This window comes from Gouania willdenowi, chromosome 19 (genome assembly GCF_900634775.1).
Source record: "Gouania willdenowi chromosome 19, fGouWil2.1, whole genome shotgun sequence".
Lineage (NCBI taxonomy): Eukaryota > Metazoa > Chordata > Actinopteri > Blenniiformes > Gobiesocidae > Gouania > Gouania willdenowi.
Window position 1 is genome coordinate 10,076,519 of NC_041062.1, and position 26,681 is coordinate 10,103,199.

A 26,681-nucleotide genomic window follows, 5' to 3' on the forward strand; every position below is an offset into this window, starting at 1 on the left:
ATTCTGCTGAAATAAGACTTAAAGTAAAAAGTGAAAAATATTGTTTCTCTAGGATTAGTAAAAACACCTCAGGACAGTTTCTCGCATACAACATGCTACATGCTAATTACTCTCTTACACTCGTTTTCAACCTTTTGGACGAGTAAGGGATCAAAACATGCAGATCAGTTCTGGACATTGTTCTATGTAATGGCTTTTTGAATAACTTTTGAACTTTTTGAGTTATTCCATTTTTTCATTTTAATCCACAGTAAGGGCTGGTGGCCCTTTGATGTTTTTTACCAGCCAACCAGAAGCCAGCAGAGGGAAATGCTTGCCATTGATGTTTATCACCATCAGTTACATAGTTAATGAGTTACACAGTTACTTAGTTACACAGCTACTTATTTAAATAGCTAGTTACATAGTTAATTACTTAGTTACAGTTGTATGGTCAACAAAGAGATTGTTTTCCCAGCAAACAGGTGCGTTTCAGCTGAGCATCCTCATTTGCAGTTTCTTTTTGAAATGCTAAATATTGTAGCTAAACATGATTTTCACAATGAAAACCTGTGAGTGTTTCTGTTTGAGGCCGATGGTTTTTAAACGAAAGTGAATCAAAGCTCTCACTGCAAACAGAGCCTTCGTTCTGATAGGAGAAAAATAACTGCTTTAAAAAAAAAACCTGTCCTAATATTTCCACAGATTTAATATTAACAACGTCAGGAAGTGGAGCTGTCAGCTATTCTAAAACATTCATGTGGCTCAAAATGAGCAGAGGAAGAAAAAAGAAACTGGACTGTTCTTTAACGAACCAAAACAATGAGAAGAAGCAGAAAAGGTGTGAATAATGGAGGAGGCTGTAAAAGCCTGTAAGTGAGCCAGAGGCAGCACAGAGTGATGGATCAGGGACGGGGTGAGAAAGTGAAGGAAAGAGGCCGTCACTCGATACGCCATCTGTGGTCGGGTTTAGCTCCTCCCCCCAGATGACTGATTCTACTGGGTCCAGCCATGTTGGCGTAGGTAATGTAGTCTCAGAGAGAGAAAGCTGATACTGATGTATCTTATTTAATAGGAGCAGTGATGGATCCGATGGCTCCTCTTTGTCCTTCTCTGATCTCGTAGCCGCCCTGACACATGGGACTGTCCGACGCTGTCGTCCGTCAAACTCTAATTTCTATTTAAGACGAGGCATTAAGAGCGCCGCAGATATTTTAGGCCCTGACAGATGCACTTTTTTTTACTTCCTTTCAGCTAAATTGCTGTTGCTGGGCAATTTGGGACCAAAACTCTGCTTATTGGATTGATTTGTGAAGTTTTTGTTGCCTGGCAACAATGAACACAGACTGTCTCTCTACACTAACAGCCTAAAACAACACGACTCATTTAAAAATGACCAAAGAACTTGGAATCATTTCATAAAGTCCTGTAAATTTGCATAATTTGATTTCATATTGCGGGATTGTTCGGGAAAAATTTAGCTTTTTAAACATTTGCAATAAAATATAAAACCATGTAGTAATGAGCAACGATGTATCACAGATGTAAACTGTGAACATATTACATACAAACTAAACATTTTGATATCCAAATTAATTAAAAAAAGGCCCCTCCCACAAAGGGGATCAGTGAAGTTAATGCTGATGTTTGGAGTGTGGATGAAAACCTTTTAGGATGTATTGTTGTAATCCTGTATTTAGAATCAGAAACTCATTTTAATTCTAATGTTGCTGAGGAGAACATGCACTGTGGAGTGAATAAAAACCTCTGAGCACAGACTGAGGGTTTATACTGGCAGATACACATCGGTTGAACAAAAAACTATTCATTCAAAACGTAACTTTACCGTCACGATCGTTCTCTCTCATTGGCTTTGAGACGTTGGTGCAAAAAAATCCTTGAATTTTGCCTCTGATTTGAATGAACTGAATAAATGTTAGAGGATTATTTGAGAGTAAATTAGTTTTTTGAAAAACAACAAGTTATTGCAAACAACGTGCAATAAAATGATCCTTTAATGGTGTGAGGATGAGCACAGATGTTTAGCTACGTAGTTTGTTAGTTACAGTTAATTTGTTACATGGTTACAGTTACTCAGTTACAGTTGTATGGTCGGCAGAGAGAAAAGCTGGCTCCTGATTGGTGGATGTTCAGTTGACTCCTCATTCTTTAAACGATTGTGTTCATTTCCAAACAAACAGAAATGTTTCAAAGTGGGAGTAGAAAAGAACACACTCCCTCCTAATGAACACCGATAATACAGACAAAATATAAACAACACTTTTGTTTTTGATCCCATTTTTCATGAGCTGAAGTCAAAGATTTAAAACATTTTCTATATACACAAAAGAGCTATTTCTCTCAAATATTGTTCATAAATGTGTCTAAATTTGTGCTAGTGAGCACTTCTCCTTTGCAGAGATAATTCATCCCACCTCATAACTGTGACATATCAAGATGCTGATTAGACAGCATGATTTTTGCACAGGTGTGCCTTAGGCTGGCCACAATAAAAAGCCACTCTAAAAATGTTCAGTTTAATCTCACAGCACGATGCCACAGATGTCACAAGTTCTGAGGGAGTGTGCAATTGGCATGCTGACTGCAGCAATGTCCACCAGAGCTGTTGCCCGTGAATTGAAAGTTCATTCCTCTACAATAAGCCGTCTCCAAAGGTGTTTCAGAGAATTTGGAAGTACATCCAACTGGCCTCACAACCGCAGACCACATGTAACCACACCAGCCTAGGACCTCCACATCCAGGATGTTCACCTCCATGATCGAATTCCAAAGAATTTCTGCACAAACTATCAGAAACCGTCTCAGGGAAGCTCATCTGCATGCTCATTGTCCTCATCGGGGTCTCAACCTGGCTGCAGTTCGTTGTCGTAACCTATTCGAGTGGGTATCTGCTCACATTCGATGGCGTCTGGCACGTTGGAGAGGTGTTCTCTTCACGGATTAATCTCGGTTTTCACTGTTCAGGGCAAATGGCAGACAGCGTGTGTAGTGCCGTGTGGGCGAGCGGTTTGCTGATGTCAACATTGTGGATGGAGTGGCCCATGGTGGCGGTGGAGTTATGGAATGGGCAGGCGTTTGTTATGGACAACGAACACAGGTGCATTTTATTGATGGCATTTTGCACAGAGATACCGTGACGAGATCCTGAGGCCCATTGTTGTGCTATTCATCCACGACCATCACCTCATGTTGCAGCATGATAATGCACAGCCCCATGTTGCAAGGATCTGTACACAATTCCTGGAAACTGAAAACATCCCAGTTCTTGAATGTCCAGCATACTCACCGGACATATCACCCACTGAGCATGTTTAAGATGCTCTGGATCGGCGTATACGACAGCGTGTTCCATTTCCTGCCAATATCCAGCAACTTGGCACAACCATTAAAGAGGAGTGGACTAACATTCCACAGGCCACAATCAACAAACTGTTCAACTCTATGCGAAGGAGATGTGTTGTACTGCGTGAGGCAAATGCTGGTCACACCAGATACTGACTGGTTTTCTCATCCTCCCCCAATAAAGCAAAACTGCACATACACCTGTGTAATAATCATACTGTCTAATCAGCATCTTGATATGCCACACCTGTGAGGTGGGATGGATTATCTTGCAAAGGAGAAGTGCTCACTAACACAGATTTAAACAGATTTGTAAACAATACTTGAGAGAAGTAGGTCTTTTGTGTATATAGAAATTATTTTAGTTGAGCTCATGAAAAATGGAAGCAAAAACAAAAGTGTTGCATTTATATTTTTTTCAGTGTGTATATATATACATATATAAATACTGTATATATACACTATATACACAGCCAAAAGCTAGCGTACTGCTTTTCCCCTTCGTTTATAGGGTGACCTTCTCATCAGTGCAATTGCGCTCACCTGTTGAGGTGTACCGCAGAGAATCATGCGCGCACACAGAGCAGTATGAGCACTCGGGCATGCGCTTGGAGCGGCACATGCACCCAGCATAACGTGCTTGGAGCACTCAGGCAGATCTCTGCAACGTTGTTCACTAGCCCCAAAACACAAGTCCGAGTCGAGTCTGAAGTCTCTGTGCGCGCGACTTAAGTGCGACTCAGGTCCGAGTCGGAAACTCGCGTCCCCACGGTAAGATAATTGTAAATGTGTTTAAAGACACATCTGTGCTCACATCATTACATCATTTGTTAACTTATTAATTAAAAATATTCAGATTTCACAAATTGCTACAAAATTAATGAGGTTTGGCTCATGACAACAATCATTTTCATGTTTCCTGACTTTTGGGTCCACACGCCACATGTTGAAAATGGATTGATGGATAATCTATTTATTATTATGATTATTATTGAGGCGACAAAGCCTCATTTATTGACAATCTGTTCAGTGTTTTTCACACTTTCTTAATGAGACGTTCAAATGTTTGATGGTGCAGATCTGGCCCAAACTGAGAGCTGGGCTATTTGTTGCCTAGCAACCATTGCTAATTGGACAAAGGCAGAGGAGCAGGTGTGGCGTTGGCTTGTTAGTTTAAAATGAGCCATCGGGCACAGCAGTGTGTGTGTGTATCTGTTAACCATCTCTACCTGGCAACATCTCGTAGATATCCTCGTCAGCCGCAGAGACGACTTCAATGTCATCGTAATCCTCTTCCTCTTCCTCCTCCTCCTCCTCATCATATGGGATGGAGCTGGAGCTCAGATCTATCACAACAATGAGACGAACAGACAGCAGTGTGACACACTCGTTTATACGATTAAAGATGAGAACTGCAAGATTTACCAGGAAACTATGTAAATTATGGAGTAAATATATTAATTTCCAGTCTAAAGGTAAGTAAGCAAGAAATGTTATTTATATAGCGCTTTTCACAGATAAAATCACAAAGGTAAAGGTAAGGCCTGTAAACTCTGCTCAGCTTGTTTATTGTGGGACCATGTCTCATGTTTTTATCTGTTCTAAGAGGACAGTAGACAGAGAGCTGAGTGTGGGTTACTTCCCGCTCATGGCTCAGATGGAGCAGCTGTGTCATTGCTGGAGACTGGCTGCTGTAACACACAGTATCAGATCCTCCAGCATGGATCGATGTGACCGGAGGAAACCCAACAATCAATTTCCTGTAAGCTGGAGTTGTGTAGGCGGAGCTACACGACGACGCGCTGATGCTTCCAACTAACTCTGGTGACGGATCGAGTGGTTTTCATGTGAAGCTGAGATGATTAAGGACTCGCTTGCATCGCTGATATTTGTACTTGTACGACAGATTCAGAAGAAGATTCAGAAAAAAGAAGAACTTGTGTCCGTTTATCAGCCCAGCATCATCATCATCATCATCACAAAGCAGAAACACGATAGTGAGGGTTACAGACATCAGTGAGGTGTGCTGTCATTGCGATAGTCCGTTCATACTCCACTCATTATATTCAGTAGACTGTAGTGATTTTTCTTACTTTCTACTATTTATATCATGTTGTTTTACTCCTCACTTTTCCTCCTCCTATATTATATTTTTGCTTGTTTTGTTTTATGTTTTGAAGACGATTATCAGCTTTTAAATATATATATATATATATATATATATATATATATATATATATATATATATATATATATATATATATATATATATTCTTACTGATTTGCTCATGATCCATGTATGTTTTTAACACCGTTACGTCATCTATATCAGGAGTTCTCAACTAGTCTCACCCTGGGACCCTCATTTTGCCACGATTATTAAATCGCGACCTACTTTTTTTTTTAATTCAACCAACCAAATTTAGTTTTACGTGTGTGTTGAAAACACATATGTAATCTTTTTTAAAACATAAATCTATATATTTTCCTATGCAACATGCATTTCACGGCATGCCTGTCAAAGGAAAAGTTTCTTTCAAAATAAAAGACAAGTCCAACATATGCCATCAAGTAGTTATTTATTGTTGACCAGCTGTCTGCAACCCACCCAGTACAGGTCCCAACCCACCAATTGAGAATCACTGTCAAAAGTATGTGAAGAAAAGATGAACCGCTGCAGACAGGGATGAATAAAATTAAGTCGACCTTAGAAAGAATAAAAAGAGACTTACCTCTGAGGACAAAATTGATTTGGTCCATCCAATCTCGAGCCTCCTGAGGACTGCTGGCAGTGAACTGCAGCGAAGAACACCATCATCATCATCATCAAGCTTAGAAGCATTTAAAAAAAAAAATAAAATTTAAGTCTTAAACGTAGACTTTGTCAGCAGTGTTTGTTTAGCTCACGTTCAAATGAAATGAAACATGAATGATACAATCAGCAGATCTCAGTTAGAAACACTGGTTTATCAATGAAACTGGTTCAGTATTGTTTAATATTTGCAATTGAAGATGAAGTATAAGCCTCATGCTCACTGGTGACATGAACATTGAAGAACAGTCATGTCCATCCATAAAGTCAACAAAATGATGGTCCATTGTTCTATGAATCTGTGATAACCACATTTATTTATTCTTCTGATTAATATCCACTGTTATCCAGGAAGTTTATTATTATTTAGGCCATAGTATATAATCATCTTACAGATTAAAATCTTTGTTTTAATCGGAAATAAAATGAGTTAAAAGTGACCAACAATGGTGGAAAAGGTGGTGAAATGGGATTTAAAAACCACAGAAATTGGTTAAGAGTTGCAAATTAGAGTGGGTAAAAGTGGACAGAAAACATGGTAAAAGGGGTTCAAAGTGTCAATATTGAAAAAATTAATTTAAAGTGGCAAATAATGGGCATGACAAATAGTGAATGTGGTTAAATTGGCAAAAATAATCATGAAATATGGTGAAAAGAGGTTCAAAGTGACAATAATGGGTCAACATATGTGATATTATGTGGAAAAGTGATGGAAATTTGATGGAGTAGTGTCAGAAACGGGAGTAATGTAGCGATAATGCATCAAAAGGAGCAAAAATGTGGCAAGAAAAAGTGATAAAAATAGGTTAAAATATGGCAGATTTGGTTTAGTTGCAGAAAAAGGGTAAAAATAAGCAAAAATGGGCTCAAAATGTTCAGAAAATATTCTTAGTCTCCAGAAGGCATTAAGCAACCCCCTCCCAGTGTCTGGCGACCTTAAATGGGGTACTGATCCCGAGGTTGAGAACCCGTTTTAAATAACTAGATAGTGATGTTGATGCTTCTAAACGTTCCTAATCTTTCTACACTGATCAGGATGATGTTCTACAGTCCTCACTGTGAGGGTCAAACCTGGTAAGGCCGTCGTCCTGGAGCAGAGAACTGGAAGCAGCAGTTTTTCTTGGAGTCTTTCCTCAGGCTGGACACGAGCTCCACGCTGTACTCATAAATGTGAAAGCAACCCTTCTGCTGTTTGTCTTTCTCACTCCCAAAGTAGTAGAAGATGGAGCCGCTCAGGATGCACCATCTCTTCTGCCACTCTGAGGCAAAGAAGCTGTGGTCTGAGGAACGAGCATGAAGTCATCTCGTCAAACACCAGCTGCACAATATGTGTGTGTGTGTGTGTGAGGATGACCTACCTTTGCGTTTCTTCTCCAGGAAGCCTTTCTTGAAAACATTACTCAGATCCTGAGGAGCCACCGGGGCCACGTCAGCAAAATCTGTCAAAACGCAAACGGATGACTCATCATCATGTAAATGTTACTATACTTCTGTAATTCATTCTGTTATTCAAAGTGTCCAAATATCATGTGGTACCACTGTCTGGCCATGACTGCTGTTTTTAAAAAAATCTTTAAAATTACGCTAAATCTATTCACATTTGAAAACAAATTAAAACATACTCTTTAAATGTATTTAAATACATTTTCTGCCCTAATTTAGAGCTATTATAGACCTGTATAAGATTTATAAGTATTTCTATTTTTATTTCCATCATAATATTCATGTAAACCTTGCCTGATGAACATTTTATGAAATGTCATGCAGTGAAAAACAATCTGCGAGGTTGTTTCCAAACACGACCTTAGATATTACTAAATCACAGTATATGATGTGAATAAAATAAAATATGCATCCAAGAGTTAATATTCAGCACAAACAAGCAAACAGAGAATAAAGGAGATCAATACAACTGCAGCGCTCACATTGTATTTAACTGCTAAAATCAAAGCTGAGCAGTGTAAGTGAATCAGAGGAGCTCAGTAATGCATGATGCACTTAGCATTAGCACACTGAGTCTAACTCTGAACCGAGGCGCCGAGCCGTGAGCCAACCCTCCAGAGATCGCTCTCCACCAGCTGTTCCTGTTGAATTAGTGCTGGCAAAAAAATCCAATTACCACTCCCATTTTTTAACTCGCTTCCACAGGGAGGAACTTGACCTCCAGTCGACCCCGCCAGGGAATCTCCCGCCATAAGTTTCAAGAGGAGTACCTGTCGTTTCCATGTGTCAGAAACAAAGCCCGACTTCCTGTGAGTCCATCAGTCAGGAGGAGAGGCTTTTCACTGAGAAACACTGAACAGAGAAGCTAACGTCTCATCACACAAATGGGCCTTAAACGCTAACATCGCTAATACCAACGCTAACATGCTAAATATCCTCCACCTCATTCAGAAATAAATCACCAACAGAAACACTTCACTGCAGCAAAAAAAAAAAAAACAAACATTGGTGTTCAAAATATTTACAACTTCAAATATGTACTTAAGTATAAAAATAAAAAGTACAAATCGCCACACTCGATATCAGGGTTTCTTTTGGGGTTTTTTTCAGGTGATGAGAAAGCAATAGAATAACACTTAAACCAGTGGTTTCCGACATTTTATAGATAGCAACCCTATTTTTATATCACACATTTCTGGCAACCTCCAAATAGCTTTTTCTAGAATTTGTTTTTGAAATAGGCAACTGTCGGCCCTTGGTCTAATTTTGTGCTGCCATCCAAGTTAATGAGCAAGAATACGCCAAAAAACCCACAAAATGACAAAAAGAAATACCTAAAACAACAACTTAAAAAACCCACAAAATGACTCCAAAAAACATACAAAATTACAGAAAGCAGGATGACTACAAATGAGTTAATAAGAAAAACACAAAACAATTACAAAAATGACTTTGAAACACACAAAATAACTCTTAACACACCAAGCAAGAAAACTATACAGAATGACAGAAAACTATGCAAAACAACTCCAAAAACACACAAAACAACAACTATTCATTAAACAATAAACAAATGACAAAAAAAAGATCTGTGCATCAATATTATGGGTATACTGGGAACTGGTGAAATAAGAAAGATTCATTTATTTAATTGCAATAACAAAACATGCATTGCTGTCTTAAAAAGATCGCACTTCTTGTAGCGTAGACCCCCGACAGCATGTGCAGACAAAAAAAAAAAGAAAGGTTATGCGCTGTTTAGAGTGCAAAAAACAATTAACTGCACTATTTTTCTGTAATTAATCAATTGCAATAAACATCATAAAGTCCCAGCACTAGTAATCATTAGTAATTAACACATTCCAGGCGGCCCCACATGGGGTCACGACCCCGAGGTTGAAACACATTGGATTAATGAATTTTTTGGGGGAAACATTTGTTACCGATGCTGTCCAATAATTTATGAATACATGTTGTTCTGTTGAACTGTAAAGTGCAACGTGACACCAAAGCAAATCGTGCACTAATATCCAGTCTTTATGTGATTAACGTCCGTTTCCCCGTGTGCGTCCGTTTCCTGCTCATTTCCTTCTTCCATGTGTTCTTGAAGCATCACATAAAGCTCTCTGGCTCTCTTACAAACAGGAAGTACAGATAATATAATAGTGTAAAAATGAATAACCTCCTTAGGTCCAGTAATGGAGTGTTCCATGTGTGGACACTTTCATCTGATTGGAGGTGGATGTTGTTGTTGGTGCTTGGATAACTCCACACATTTAGCTTTACCCACAAAGCAGCGAGCAGCATAGTGACTGATGAGCAGGTCGCTGCAGAGCAGAGCCGTCGACACCTCACAACACTAACACGCTAACACGTTAGCGCCTGCCTTTGTGGACGCACGCCATAAATACTGGAGCTCCGCTACATCATAACACGCTGCAGTTATTACGTCCCTGCACCTCATTTATCCACCGCCACACCGTCCATTTCCCCCACGACTCGCTTCCCTGCTGCAGCTGACTACCAGTCCCCTCATCCGTCTGCATCCCTTGCTCTTCATCCGTCTGCATCCCTCACTCTTCATCCATCTCAAAGGTCGAGTCCAGCTAATGGATGAAGAGGTGCAACATCAACACGGGATCGCTCTGATCTGCTTCAGTCAATAAACATCCCACATTCATACACGCCAACACTTTAATCCAAACTAACAATTTGACGCACCCTAACACTTTGATCCTGACCTTAGCTCAACAAGCATGTTTTAAACCACTACCAATGGCCAAACTAACTCAAAATAACACCAGGAGCTTCAGAGCAGTGAAACCATGGCAGAAATGATGGAGTAACAAGCAGACAAACTAAAGTAAAGCTGCTGAGTCATTGCTCTGTAGAGTAAAAGCATCAAATATTTACAATGAAAAATACTTTTAACCCTGGAGAGCTCCTATCCTGCATGTTTAACTAGTCGCTATGCGCTAAGCTAACAAGAACATATGGGACTAGTCGCTATGTGCTACGCTAAACCAAAAATGTAGAACTAGTTGCTATGTGCTAAGCTAACAAAAATATGTGAAACTATTCAGTAAGTGCTAAGCTAAAAAAAAAAAAAAAACCTGTTGGACTGGTCACTATGTGCTAAGCTAAAAGAAAATTGTGGGACTAGTCACTCTGCGCTAAGCTAACCTAAACATGTGGATGGAATAAAAAGAAGAAAATAATAAAATTGTAATTTATTGCATGCTTACATTATGCTTTTTCTGTTCAAATGTTAAAAAAAATCTGTTGATGTATTGGTAGTAATAAAAAAAAAGACTAAACAAGAACAAACTTAACATAAAATATAAACTGAAAATCCTTTTCTCACTTTGGTCCAAGCATTTGTAGAATTGGTTTTAAAAGTCAGAATTTGTTGATGTGTAACTTTATCCTTTTCTTATTGGTTTAAAATGAACATTCAGTAATTATTAATATTTGAACAGCAGAGGAAACAGCAGAGCCAAAATGGCGTGTGGAGGTTGTGCTCCTCTGTGCGCTAACGAAGCTTAAATGGTGCTAACAATGCCTGCTTTAATGAAAATTACCCACTAAAACCTTCTTTGGGACCAATGCGATCTTAAGAGAGGTAATGTTATTTGAAAACATGCCATTCAGCGTGTTAGAAACGCCTGTGAAAGCATCAGAGGTGTTTGAGTTTGAGCACAGCTACAGAGAGACGTGTTAATGCATCTAATTAGAGGCTCATCAAAGTGCAGACAGACGGCACTCCTTCATAAAAATCATAAATTGGGTTATCAATTATTCAGGGCAATGCCGTGACTTCATTTTCATCACTTTTGTGTTTTAATTAGCGCCATCCACAGCTTTGGTATTGACATTAATTTGATGACAATTTATTGATATTTCAGCATAACCTATTTAGCTAAGTGCAATTAGCAAAACCGAGGCAGATAGATGCCAGGCTGCAGCCGCATCCCGTCTTTCCTAAATCAAGGTGAGGAGTTGTTGCTCTACGTGGTCGTCAGATGAAGATCTGAGTCGGACGATCGATGGGGATCGAGCCAGGATTTGTGTTTAATTGATCCCGACCGAGGCATGTTCCCAGCAGCTCTCCATCCGCCGTGAACTCGTGTTAAACTCGGAGGGAAACACAACAATGCATCTGAGCTGCCGCGCTCGCCCATCTCTTATTTGGTTATTCACACTCTCCCAGCGTGGTGTTATGAGCTCAGCGGTTGATCCCGCAAGAAAAGGCTGATTTATGTGAGCATGACCAGAGGGAGTTAATGCATTCTCTCATTAAAAGCCACTTTAGTGAAGCTGAAAGTCAATCAAAGGCAGGACGGAGAGTGAATCAAAGCCAGGGAGGAGGTGGGAGGACGGATACCGTACATTAGAGCGCAGAGATGCTATGAAAACGAGAGGAGGGACAGTCGCAGCAGGAAGTGCTCGTCTACACACACACACACACGCACGTGCACACAAAACAAGGAAGAGAAGGAGTTTTACACTCATGCCCTGACAATACGATGCAATAAACATACAAATACAACAGGACAGGAAAAATGAAAATAAAAAAAATAATAAAAAAGGCAAAATAAATCATCTGGTTTTATTCCATCTTTAAATGTTATTACAGGTCATTTAAATTGACACTTTATTTAAAAAATTCCAGCACTAACTAAACTGTTTTTTTGTAACTCCAAAGAATTTTAAAGAGGTTTGGAGAAGGGTAATTGAATTTAAATGGAATAAACTTCCGGTGAGGAGGAACGACCAGACAACCTTCTCCTCAGTCACTTCCAAAAGCTGCTCTGGGTTATCTAAAGACATTCCCATGCCAGGCCAGAAGTGTAGTCTCTCCATTGTGTCCTGACCAGGTGAACCACCTCACCTAGATGAGCAGTGGCTCTACTCTGAGCTCCTCACCCTCTCTTAAGGCTGAGTATAGCCTGATATTATTTTTATTCTGTTTTTTCTCCATATCTTTACGTGTCGTTATAGAGTCACATGTAGTGTAATCTTTCCATGGGTGAACAGAGGGAGTACATGTGTTTCTACAGTGTGACAGAGCCACAGAGGCTTGCCTGTGCATCCAACAAGAGAGGTGCACGTGTATGACCTGCTATCGGAGGCCATCATGATCATCAGGACCCATGAGACCAACAGGCTGTTCCCCCGTGGGAACCAAACCACAAACACTCACACTCACTGTTGGACGTCAGAGAGACAAAAACAAAATATTCACTATTTTTTGGCATCGACTCTGAAGCACAAACTGGAAACTCCTCTTTAACTTTTTATGGAGCTGGTGTTTGATACGGTATTAAGAAGTGGATCAATAAGCATCTTCTGCCTGTGTGATTCAAAGCTCGTTAGCTGCTCAAAACCAAAACATGCACAGTCAGCTTTTATTATCTTTGTTTGGATGATTGAAGTTATTGATGTGGATCAGGTCAATTGGACCACAAATTATTACCTGATAATATTGATAAAAGAATGAAACATTAACAATGATAAGGAGATTCTCAGATATGAAGCACAGTCAGCACATTCTACTGTTGTAAAGCTTAAACAAATACATAATAATATTAATAATAATCATTGTCTGTAGTTTCAACTTTCCACATCTAATTGAGACAAATGAGTTTACGATCACACAGAGTTAAATACAGCTTCACCAACAAAAATAACAACATTAGATCAGCATGAAATCATCAGACCTTTGTTAAAATGTCAAAACAATAATTCTAAAACAATAATTCTAAAAGTTCAAGGTTCATCATTATTTTCCTCTATATTTAAAAGTGTATTTAAAATGGTTTCCAATGAGGGTTATAAATGAGGCCTTAAGAAATGAAATAAATCCTATGAAAGTGTTTTAATGAGATTTCTGCAGAACAAAATATATTTGGAGGTCAGAAGTTAGATTATTTACATTTCTGCATCTTTTAAGACATTTAAGTGTTAAACTCTTTATTCTTTATACTATTGATGTTGCTGTTTAAACACATAAGTTGCTAAACATGTCCACAGTTCTCAGCACTTTGAGAAAAAGTCGCCCTCTATTAAGATTAAAATTGTTAAGAAAATAAAAAAAAAACACTTCAGCAAATGTGAAGGCTTTTCTTTGATCTTTCAGAAAAGTCAAATATTTTCACGTCCAGTGAACAAACCATATTTATACATTTAAAACTACTTTCTTATTGTGCAGCGGTTCTCAACCTTGTGGTCAGGACCCCATTTGCGGTCGTAAGACACTGAGAGGGGGTCGCCAGATGCCTTCAAGAACCTAAAAATATTTTTTAACAATATGAGCCCATTTTTGCTTATTTTTTACCCAACTACACCAAACTTGCCATATTTACCTATTTTGATCACTTTTTCTTCCCAAATTTTTGCTCCTTTTAATGCATTTTTGCTACATTACTCCCATTTCTGACACTTCATCACATTTCAAAGCTTTTTCTGCACAATTTTTCCACTTCCAAACATTTTCAGCACTTACAGTATAAACCCTTTCCACCACTTTTCCACCAAACGTCACATATGGTGACCCATTATTGTCACTTTTAACCTCTTTTCACCATATTTCATGATTTTTTTTTACCAATTTAACCAATTCACCATTTGTCATGCCCATTATTTGCCAGTTTAAACCAATTATTCCAATATTGACACTTTTAACCCTTTTTCTGTCCTTTTTTTTGTGATTAAAACAAGGATTTCCATCTTAAAGATGACTATATACTATGACCCAAATAATAGTATAATAACTTCCTGGATAACAGTGGATTTTACTCAGGTAAATAAATAAATGTGGTTATCACAGATTCATATAACAATGGATCATCATTTTGCTGACATTATGAATGGGCTGCAAAAAGATCTCCCCTTTATTTATAGATGGCCGTGTCTCCACATGACTGTTCTTCAATGTTAATGTCTGTGTTCAACCACCTACAGGTACAGTGGGGGTCCCCGGTCTCTGGGATCTTTATTTTGGGGGTCACGGTCTGAAAAGGTTGAGAACCACTGCTTTAAGAAACTCTGCTGTAAAAACCCTTCCAATAAATGTATTTTCATACGTACACTGATAATAAACTGCCCGTTGGGTCAAAGCTTTTTTATTCTCAGCTTTTCTTCCTGTGACTGTGTCGGGAACATCAGGAGGTTTTTAGTGCTGGTCTGCAGGTGAACACTGAAATCTACACCAACACATTGAGTGTAATTGTTCCCTCACTTCCATGGAGTAGATGGACTAGTTTTTTCTACAGTGACCTCGGAGTGAACCGTGCTGATGAGGTGAAACAGAAGGCACACTGAGGCTCCGGCCCTGAGGGGGCCGCAGTCCTCTCCTCCCCGAGTCCCTGATGAGGAAAAAGGACTCTCCGGCTGCACCTTCACCCGCCTGTCCCTCCATCTGCGCGCTGGCCTGGCTAAATTGAAGCATTTTTCCTCATTACGGTGGAAGGCCTTTGCGTGGCGGCGGGCGTCAGCGGGGAGGAGAGAGACGGAGCGGCTCGGAGGTTAAGGGCACCTCGTCTCCTCCTCTCCTGATCTGATTAGGACTGCAGTCAGCGATACATAAACCATGTTTAGAAGCTCCTAATGCATGTGTTTGAAGGCGTGCATTAGACGTCAGGCTGCAGCAGGCCTGCATCAGCGTCTAATAACCTTTAATGGAGCACACCATTTATGCACAGGTCATTTAAAATATAATAGATAGGTTTCACATTCAACAATCCATCAATTAAAACTACTTTAAAAACTTTAGAAAACTACAAGGTACAACTGTAAAGGTTCCAACTCACTCTGTTTATGTTATTCCTTAATTATTCATTAAATGTATCATTTTAAGATGAGAAAAGTAAATACAACTACAACTAAATTAATTAATTAATTAATTAAATGAACAAAAAGGTAGGAAACACAGTTGTATTATTATTATTACCAGTATTATTAATAAAATATATTTTATTCGTCCTTTTTTATTCACATCTATTTATCTAATTTATCTTAATGTGACACAGTTAATTTCTAAGTTAAATATTACTTATGTTGTTTACATAAGTAAATTAGGAACTTTTGAGTATCAAACTTAAACAGAACTAATCCTAACCCAGCATTGGATTTATTTTCCTAAATATTCTTATTTTCATAGCATTTTTCCCTAAATTTAAAATTAATATTATATCATCATATGAATTGTAACAAAAAATTATTTTAGTGTTTTATTCTGGATATTTTTATATTTGTTGTAAAACTTGATTATTTTGAATTTCTTTCTGTAAATTGGTGACATTATTTTAAAAACAATATACTGAACTCGTAGTTCTAATCAATATGCTTAAGTGAGATTAAATTACATTCAGATTTTTGCTTTAAAGCGCAAAGGAATATTAATTTATGTAATTTTTAATTACCTTATTCCGACTCATCCTTTCCTATCTTTTGTTTATTTTTCTATTTAATGTTTAATTAATCTTCTTTAATGATAAAGTTAACACAAACGCTGTTTATTTAATTTTCCCTCATAAAAAGATTAAAAAGGATCTTATGGGACTAAATACTGTATATACAGTAGGTTTGTATACATTTCTTCAACTAGTTTATTCCTTTAGAAAATGAAAAAATAGTAAAGGTGTTTTATATCTGTCACCTAAATCAGGGAACTAAAATAGTTATTACCATGTTGCCTTGTTTCATTCTTTATTTATGTTGCGTTATTTAATAATATCCCTACAGTAGGACTGACCTGTTTTAATATATTTAAATATGATCAGATCCTTTTTTAAATGTGTTTACTGCTCATTTCCTCATCACAAAGATGCTGTTGTGTTGCTCCATCTTTATTCCTGCTGTTGTGTTTCTGTGCTCATAAATTCCACTAATGGAGGAAATAAAAAGGTTGAAGATTTCTAATTTTCCTCCACGTTTTCTTCACTAAAAGTGATTTTAAGGCATTGCACACAGACACTAAGGGGCTAAATTTAGTGTGTGACACAGGCTTCCCCCTGGGCAGCCATCACCGACCCCGACTTTCCCTTTCCTAGATTTACTACCACTATTCAAATGCTTAACTGCAGATACAATGATCCTCTAATCGCTGGGGATGGTTTTCAGCTGTTTCAATGACAGAGACGAGGAAGAAAGAATATAAATACCAACAATGGAGGGTTTGGACCCCACGGAGGAGCCGCGTATGGGCCATAAAAACGAGACATAACGCAGTGGTGGACGGAGCCTGGAGGGAGAAACGCTCAGGGAAGAATCAACACGTTTGCCCTCTGAATGGACCGTTATTGCAGCTTCGCATGTTTCCTCTTAAACGCCTCAAACATCATCTCTGTCCTCTGCACAAATCAAACTCCTGTCCCCAGTTGCTCCAGCTACACATCAGGCTTTTATTCTGTGACTTCGTCCATAAATCAAACCAAAAGTCTGTCCCGGTGTGAGGAAGAAGAGGTGATATTTCACGTTGGTGAACAGGTTTCACTTCACAAAGTCGTTTTAAGACTCAAACATGTTCAACTTGAGCCGATGATCATCAATCACGTTAGAGATCCACTTCACACTGTTTTCAACTTTCCAAAGAGCGTTAAATAATAATTACAGTCTGTCAGAAGGAGCGCAGGAATAATTACCATTTGGATTTTATTCTCACAAATCAATTATTGAGGCTTTATTGCAGCTTACAGTCGATTACAAAGATAGCTTCACTGAACCAGTTAACTGAGTCATAAATGAACTGGACAACTTTTTCTTTGTGTCATTTCTTTAAATTTGTAATGAAAATAAAGCGTAAAATTTTTAAAGAGTAACACAAAACCAAGTTGTGTTTCATTCATCAGGAGAGAGACAGTAAATCTAAACGTGACAACATTAACTCATAACAAATCTGAGAGAATAAATACATGAGAGCATTAAATACACCATAAAACTGCAAGTACAAGAGAGAGAACATTAATCGCAAGTTTCGCTGACTGTCATTCTTTAAATGATGCTCGTGAACGTTTTCACTGTTTCTGCAGCTCCGAAAGGAATAAATAAATAACGCAAAACAGCCTGAAGTGAAAAAACAATTAAATTATGTTCAGCCAGACAATTCACTCACTTTCATTGTAATCAGCGCCGCAGGAAATTAATGGTTTAGAGTTAATAATCCAGGAGCATTTAAAAAAATAAAATAAAACTGTTTGTTTCGTCAAAGCTTCAGAACTAATTCCTCTAAGACAAAAATAAGATTTGAGAAAATTGGAAAGTTTGACGATAGATAGAAAACGAAGAGCCCTCAGGCAGACACACACACACACACAAGCACACACACGCACACACACACGTCAACTTCTAAAACGCCTGTTTCCTTAAAACTCTTTCAAAATAAAATCTAGACTCGATCTTGAATCATTTGACACAGACATTATAAAATGGAATTACACGTTTTAATTACAATTACATTTTCAATTATTCATGTTCAATAATGATAATTTTTTCAAATAACAACCAAAATGACAATTATTTTTCGGCTGAAAGTCAATTAAAATTACTTTCTCAATTACTAGAGTTCAATCACAATTACTGAAACATAACCTTCCTCTTGTGTTAGCTTTCTGTTCGCATCTCTAATGCTAATGGGTCAGTTTGACCCATGTCTTAAATCAACTGTAAAATACACTAAAAATCTATCATCTAATTAGATTCTCATCTCTTGGTTACCTTGTTGGTAAAATGATCCTGAAGAGAACTGACATATTTTAATAATTATTAACTACGTATGTGTGAGACATAGAACTGTAACATGGTTCCACAGGTTTGCATTTAATTAAATTGGCAGTTTTTATAGAATTTTCATGCCAGTTACAATTACAAAGTTAATTATCTGAACTCACTTACAATTACAACAGAAATCATTTTTTTAAACTACAATTACACAATAATTGTAATTATTTATCAATTACGCGATTAAAATTGTGATTGACCCCAACCCTTATTGTTACTCAACTTTTAAACTTTGATTCTTTAGGATTTTTCAAAATAAAATGTGCATCAAACTGGTTTATTTTAGCTATTTAAGTGATCTTCTCACAGCGAAGTAAAGATCTCAGAGCATCCTGAAATAACTCTACAAGGACACGTTAAGGGCCTCTCAGAATGGCGTTACAGCAACAATTAAGCACGGTGCGGCGCTGGTTTCCCGAGGTGCGATGCAGCGTATCACTGTCTGTGCACAGGCCCACACATCTCTACCATCTCCATTTATTTCCCTAAGAAATCAGCGAGGCCACCTGGGCTCGCCATTGAAACTTCATTCATCTCCACGAATGGATTCCGGTGGAGGGCAAAATCAAATTCTCATTTGCGAGGCAGCGAGCGGGCGGGGAGAGAGTGTATGTGTGCGTGCGCGCGTGTGTGTGTGTGTGTGTGCAGGAGGTACCTGGGAAAGGCTAACCTCTGGGTGAACCCGCCGCATCTGATAGTTTTGCTATTTGTCTGTGACACTGACAGCTCGGGGGGAGATTAGGAGCCGCCGTCCCACTTTGCATTCTGCCCATGTGCCTGTTTGCAGATGGACTGCTGCACATTTACCTCCTTTGCCCTGCTTTCTCTCTCTTTCCCTCACTTTCTACGGCACCAGAGGCAAAGCAGAAAAAAGGGGATGTAATTATATGCAGCGAGACAATAAAACAAAGCAAATGAGGGGAGAGCTGCGTCAGAGCAAAGCGGGCGCGCACCATGAACACGCGCACACTCCAGCTCTGGCTTTTGGCTTTTGGGTGGGGGTGAAGAAGCAGAGGAGGAGAGTGATGGATGCCCGTCGGTTAAATACGTCCAAATCCCCCCTTCAAGCTGCTCTCTTCTTGCCAGGCGGCGTGAGTGAGTGTGTGAGAGCGAGTGTACGAGATTAATCGTGTAAACAGCCAGAGAGAGAGAGAGAGAGAGAAAAGACTATCAGCATCTGCAGCAGCACAGTAGCTCCAGGGGGAACGGGATGAACTTTTGAACCCTGATGGCGACGCAGCCCTCTCGTGTGTGTGTGGGTGTGTGTGTTTCTGCAAACTGAGAGGAAGAGTGCAGCTCATTAGCATTTCCCTCGCTTCCTCGCCAGTGAGCGCCCGCCATCTAAATGTCACTAAATCCATATGCGGACGAACACGGTGAGGAACGGACCAACGAGGGAAGGAAGAAAGAAAGTTTGTGACGGATGATTATATTTGGACTTTAGAGAGCAGACGGTTCACAGGAAGGTCAGAGGTCATGGGTGAAAAGTTCACAGAGTGGACAGACAGTTCACAGACGTGCTCACTAATGCAGTGGTTCTCAACCTGTTCAGACCAGGACCCCCAAAATAAAGGTTCCAGAGACCGGGGACCCCCACTGTAGCTAAAGGTGGTTGAACACAGACATTGAAGAACAGTCATGTGGAGACAGGTTCATCTATAAGGAGGAATAAAGGGGAGAGCTTTTTGGAGCCCATCCATGAAGTCAGCAAAATGATGGTCCATTGTTCTATGAATCTGTGATAACCACATTTATTTATTCATCTGAATAACATCAGGGATCAATTTTAGGCCCTGTTTTATTTAATCTATATATGCTCCCTCTTGGTGGTGTCATCAGGAGGCACGGAGTGAACTTCCACACTTATGCTGATGATACACAGCTGTATATCTCCATGTCACCTGATGACACCAGTCCAATGGATGCTCGTTTTAACTGTGTCTTAGATATCAAATCATGGATGGCAGAAAACTCTCTCCAGCTCAATAAGGACAAAACTGAAGATTTAATTCTCGGTCCCGGGGCCCAGAAAAACATTTACCTAAACTTCTAAAAGCATCTTTGATTCCCTCTGAACAAGTTAAAAACCTGGGAGTTATTTTAGACTCTGAGCTCAATTTTATCTCTCACATCAAAAATATAACTTATCATTTTAAGAACATCACCAAAGTCTGTCCCATTCACTCTCAGTCCAACACGGAGATGCTAATGCATGCTTTTATCACTAGTCAAATTGACTACTTTAATGCCCTGCTTTCTGGTCTTCCCAAAAAGAGTATTGAAGTCTACAATTATTATAAAATTCAGCAGCACGTGTCCTGACAAAAACCAGGAGGCGGGAACACATTATACCCATTTTAAAATCACTGCATTGGCTCCCCGTGTGTTTCAGGATTTAAGGTTCTCTTACTGGTTTTTAAGTGTCTTAATGGTCTTGGGCCTTCTTATCTTTCAGAACTACTTTTACCCAATGAACCTTCCTGGGCACTGAGGTCCTCCGGTTCTGGCCTTTTACTAATCCCAAAAGTCAGGACACGCACTCACGATGAGGTGTTCTTCCAGTTTTACCCCAGTTTTATAGTTTTAGGATTGTTATCGTCTATTCAGTTTTTATAGTTTAAGGATTGTTATCGTTTATGTTGTTTTCATAGTTTTAGAATTGTTATTTTTTGTTGTTTTTATAGTTTTAGGATTGTTATTGTTTATGTTGTTTTTATAGTTTTAGGATTGTTATTTTTTGTTGTTTTTATAGTTTTAGGATTCTTATATTTATGTTGTTTAGGATTACTATCCCAGTGTTTCCTTGGAGGGAGCCCTCTGCGCAAGGGGCTGTGATGGGCCATGATGCAGTGATGCTATCTCTTTCGTGGGCCCTCAGTGATGGTGAATAGCTTTCACTATTTTGCTGGACTGGGGGCTCTGTATCAGCGCCAGTGTCCACAGTCTGTGTCCTGCACCTGGTGCAGACGGCTCCTTACCTAGATCCTCTGTACCCAGCCATGAGCCATTGTCCTTATTTTAACTTGTGTGTCTGTGTGTGGTGGGCGGGGTTTGTACGGGGTGGATTTATTGTAAACTACGTAAAAGCACTTTGAGCTGCATCTCTATGTATGAAAAGCGATTTTTATAAATAAACATTGATTGATTGATTGATATCCACTGATATCCAGGAAGTTTATTATTATTTGGGCCATAGTATGTAGTCATTTTAAAGATGGAAATCCTTGTTTTAATCAGAAATAAAATGGGTTAAAAGTGACTAAAAATGGTGGAAAAAGTGGTTAAATGGGATTTTCAAAACCACAGAATTTGGTTAAAAGTTGCAAATTAGAGTGGGCAAAAACGGACAGAAAAAGTGGTAAAAAGGGTTCAAAGTATCAATACTGAAACAATTAGTTTAAACTGGCAAATAACGGCCATGACAAATGGTGAATGTGGTTAAATTGGCAAAAATAATCATGAAATATAATGAAGAGGTTAAAAGTGACAATAACATGTGGCCATACCAGCCTGTCATTGCCCAATCGTTAGATTTCGGAAGCTGAGCAGGTCTGGGCCTGGTTAGTAGTTGGATGGGAAACCACTGAGAATTCCAGGTGCCACAGTGGGGGACAGTCGCTCCAGTGGTATCTGTCATTGTGTCCTTGGGCAGGGCACTTCACCCACATCGCCTAGTATGAATGTAGTGTGTGAGTGAGCGTTGGTGGTGGTCGGAGGGGACGATGGCGCACTATGGCAGCCTGGCTTCCGTCAATCTGCCCCAGGGCAGCTGTGGCTAAAACAAGAGCTTACCACCACTAAGTGTGGAGTGAAAGAATAATGCCTTTAGTCTGTAAAGCGCTTTGAGTGTTTTATTATTATAATGGGTCAACATATGTGACATTAGGTGGAAAAGTGGTAGAAAAGGGTTTATAAGTGCTAAAAATGTCTTGAAAGTGGAAAAAAAATGTGCAGAAAAGGTAATGAAATGTGATGGAGAAGTGGCAGAAATGCAGAGATTATTTACACACGAGTGTGTTTAACACCAGCACTAAGATGGAGCTAGCATGCTAGCATTGCTTTCGCCTCTTTAGCTCATTATAGTTTTAATTAAAGTGTCAAATTAAACTAAAACTTGCTTCATTTACCACAGTTTTCCCACCATTAAGGCTGGATGTGTTGTGTAGCAGCTTTTAGGATTACAGTCAACAACAATAATGATTTATGGTACGTATTGTAATATATACTGTACAGTAATATAGAAAATGATACGCAGGGATAACTGTTATTAAAAAGTTAAGGACTTTTGTAATATGTGAATAATTACTGATGAAATGATACGTTTGAACTTCTTTTTCTGATGAGAAATGAACTTCGTCATTACATTTATTTATTTGGTCACAATTAATTATTTTCTATTCTTACTGATTAGTTTACACCACCTTTATTTTTCTTATTCGTTTTATTTTTTAATATATTGTAAATAAACTTTCAAAATTAATGTGAGTCTGTGTGTGTGTGTGTGTGTGTGTGTGTGTGTGTATCAGAGCTATTGATGTAATGGAGCTTCCTTCACTCTATGCTTGGTGCAGTTCTGCTGTCTCTCCAGTGGGGGGCAGCAGAACTGCTGATGTTGTGAGTATCAGATCTTTTCTTTTCCTGTTTGATTCCATGTGTGAAGAGTGTGTGTAGGAGTGTCTTACTCCGAGTCTTGTAAAGGAATTTAATTTTCAGCATCAGAATTATTTTCAGTGGATGTAGTACAGTAAAATGACCTCTAATTAAAGTCGTCTACTATTGGTTCATCTAGTCCAACACAGAGATTAACTCTGATTGGTTCATGTAACATCATGTCCCCAACATTAGCTACTGATTGCATGAAAGTAGTTCTGTTTAATGTTATTTTTTAACGTTAAAAATTAAGGAAGACTTAACTCAGGGTTTTTTAACCTCCGGGTCGACACCCGATGTGGGGTCGCCTAAAATGTCTACTAATTCATTTTAAAAAAAAGAGAAGAAAATTACTGATTAAAAGACATTTTTGAAAATTTAGAATATTAATTTTTTTTAAATGAAGAAAACATCTTAAACAACTACTTTCCCTGAGTCAAATATAAGTCAGTTAAAAAAAAAAACATGATAATAAAAAAACTAACTTTAACTTGTTAAACATATGTTATATATATCTGATGTACTGTAAGTGATCTACAACTGAAATATTTGGTAATTCAGACCAGGGGTTCTCAACCTTGGGGTCGCAAAAAAAAACACTTTTGCAAAAAACATTTTTGCTAGATTACTCCCATGTCTGACACTTCTCCATCACAATTCAATGCCTTTTCTGCACATTTTTTTCCACTTTCAAGACATTTTCAGCACTAATAAACCCTTTTCCACCACTTTTCCACCTAATGTCACGTTTGTTTACCCATTATTTTATCATATTTTATGCTTATTTTTGTCGATTTAACCACATTCACGATTTGTCATGCTCATTATTTACCAGTTTAAACGAATTGTTGCTACTTTTTAAAATACATTCCCCAAACCATCCCTCCCCCAATGTCTGCTACTTTAAAGCCAATATTGACACCTTGAACCATTATTACCACTTTTCTGTCCACTCTAATTTGCAAATTTTAACCAATTTCTGTGGTTTTTACAATCCCATTTCACCACCTTTAACACCATTTTTGGTCACTTTTAAACCATTTTATTTCTGATTAAAACAAGGATTTCCATCTTTATGATTACTATATACTATGGCCCAAATAATAATAAACTTCCTGGATAACAGTGGATATTACTCAGATGAATAAATAAATGTGGTTATCACAGATTCATAGAACAATGGACCATCATTTTGCTGACTTTATGGATGGGTTCCAAAAATCTCTCCCCTTTATTCCCCCTTATAGATGGCCCTGTCTCCACATGACTGTTCTTCAATGTTCATGTCTGTGTTCAACCACCTTCAGCTACAGTGGGGGTCCCCGGGCTCTGGGGCCTTTATTTTGGGGGTCACGGCTTGAAAAGGTTGAGAACCATTGCTTTAAAGAACTCTGCTGTAAAAACCCTCCCAACCAATGTATTCTAATACGTACAATGATAATAAACTGCCCGTTGGGTCAAAGCTAAATTATAAATGTGCGACTGTCAAAATGTGTCTTTATTGTTTCCTGAAACTTCCAACACAAACAACAGCCAGTTGGTGCTATAAACATCACTGATTAACCCTCAAATGAAGCATCAATCCGTCTGCTGGCACCGAACAACGACAGACTCACATTTAATATTCTATTTGCATGCGCCGTGTAATAACTTCGTTCCCGTGCAGCGGTTCCCCCGTTCTCCTAATGAGAAACAGGCGACGCCAAGGCACGATGTCAAATTGGTTATCCCAGTGCGTCAGGTAATTGGTTCAGGAGGTCGTGGGTGGCTCGAGTCCCACTGTGAACACGAAGCAGAGCAGGAAGCAGCACCGCAAAAAAACACTAACATTTCATTTTCCACAAATAAAGCACGGGGACGTTTGAGCCGTGTTCTGGAACAAAAATAACAATCCAGTAGACGTCAGAATCACCTTAAAATGTTGTCAAAACGTTCCTGATTTTAAACACACGTGTTCATATGAAGATACACAACAGGGTCGAGTTAAAACAGCTGAAAATTCAGATTTTCAAGATTTGAAAATACTCAAAGTCAAAAGGTTTGACAAGTTAGCTAGGTAGGGGTGTCAAACTCATTTTAGTACAAGGACCAAATCTCAAGTGGGCCACAGAGGTTGGGAATTGAACCATTTCAACATTAGTGCTACTTTGTATTTCCATGTATAAATGAAATAAAGTATGTAGTATATAATGCACCAACAATATTCAACCAATAGGTGACAGGCAGTGACTATATTTATTTATTTTGGGAAAATTATTGTCAGATAATGTGAGGATTGAGCAAGATTTTGGAAAAATGTGGTTTCTTTCAACTGTTTGAGAGTGAAAATGACTTCCATGGTGTTCTACAAACATGGGAAAACTATGAACCACTGCAAATATTGTAGAGTTTCACTGAACTTGTGATAAATTCAATGAAACTCCACTTGAATAATTGTAAAGTTCTACTTCCAAATAAACCTGTTGAAATGTTATGTTTGTTTTTAAAGTATAATTTTGCATGGGTGCCTATATTTATAGTATGTTTGGATATTATACAGTAATTTAAAATGATTCCCAATTTCTGGTTAATTTCAATAAATAATTCCCCAGAAAAGTTTCTATTTTCTTAATATTGCCAAAATTCCTGAGCTTAAGTTCCTGTGGAAATTTGCCAGATTATATTTTACACCCCTTTGCAACCCTACTGAGATATCCACAACTAAATGATTTGGTCATTTACACAATGATTTATGTTTTCTCCTTTTTACTTTCCCCTGTGGGCCGATTTGGATGTTTTAAAGGGCTGGATTTGGCCCCCGGGCCTTGAGTTTGACACATGAGTTAGTTCATCACAAAGATAGCCTAGCTCCGTATTGTTTTTGTGTCTTCATCAAGATAACGATCGATGTTAGATTTATTTTAATTTAATTTATTTTTCATTGATACACTGACTATCTTTAATTCTCTGCAACACAACATCTAATTGTTATATATCTGCACAGAAAATGACACAAATCAAATATGAATAATTATTTATTTAGATTACTGGATTCCTTTAAAGAATTTCATTTTGGATTATATATTTATAAAATCTCTTATTTTACCTTTTATTTCATGTATCTATTTAAAGTTACGTCTGGTCGTCCCTTTGCTGTTGCACTATTTAAGGCACACACTTCATGCTGTTGTTCGGTCCAGTTCACAGGGTCCACAGGGCCCGTTTTTCTCCCTTTGATTGGAGCGCTGCGCTCACTGGGGTGTTTGCTGTGAAGCGATGACGGAGAAAACACTGCAGGGGCAGCTTTGTAGAAGAAGCAGACGGGAGAAAAAGGGTGAAACCTTCCTTAAATTCAATTTTTCTTCTTTTTTCTCCAATCGATTGGACACAGGCTTCAAACACAGACCCACAATGTGTGTGTGTGTGTGTGTGTGTGTGTGTGTGTGTGTGTGTGTGTGGAAAATTACGATGAGTAAATACCTTTACATTAAAAACCTATTGGGATTGAACAAAAGAAACTCACTTCCTCCTGTTATTATAAGAAAAATCATGTGTACTAACTATTATCTTCTATTTCCTAAAGTCGCAGTGATGAAAAAGTTTTAAAATAAACTGGATTTTTAACAGTTTAAATAAAAAAACACTCATGATTGGCCAAAAAAAGGTTTTTACAGAT

General features: G+C 38.4%; 1 protein-coding gene across 1 annotated transcript in view; it reads right to left on the reverse strand.

The window, feature by feature from the left end:
• skap1 (src kinase associated phosphoprotein 1) overlaps positions 1 to 26,681 on the reverse strand; it is a 51,146-nt gene that overhangs the window by 18,203 nt on the left and 6,262 nt on the right. The window contains exons 5-8 of the mRNA XM_028477173.1: positions 7,513 to 7,593; positions 7,226 to 7,434; positions 6,075 to 6,138; positions 4,572 to 4,688 (exon numbers count right to left, since the gene is read on the reverse strand). Coding sequence (XP_028332974.1) covers positions 4,572 to 4,688; positions 6,075 to 6,138; positions 7,226 to 7,434; positions 7,513 to 7,593 — 471 coding nt within the window. The remainder of the gene's footprint in view (positions 1 to 4,571; positions 4,689 to 6,074; positions 6,139 to 7,225; positions 7,435 to 7,512; positions 7,594 to 26,681) is intronic.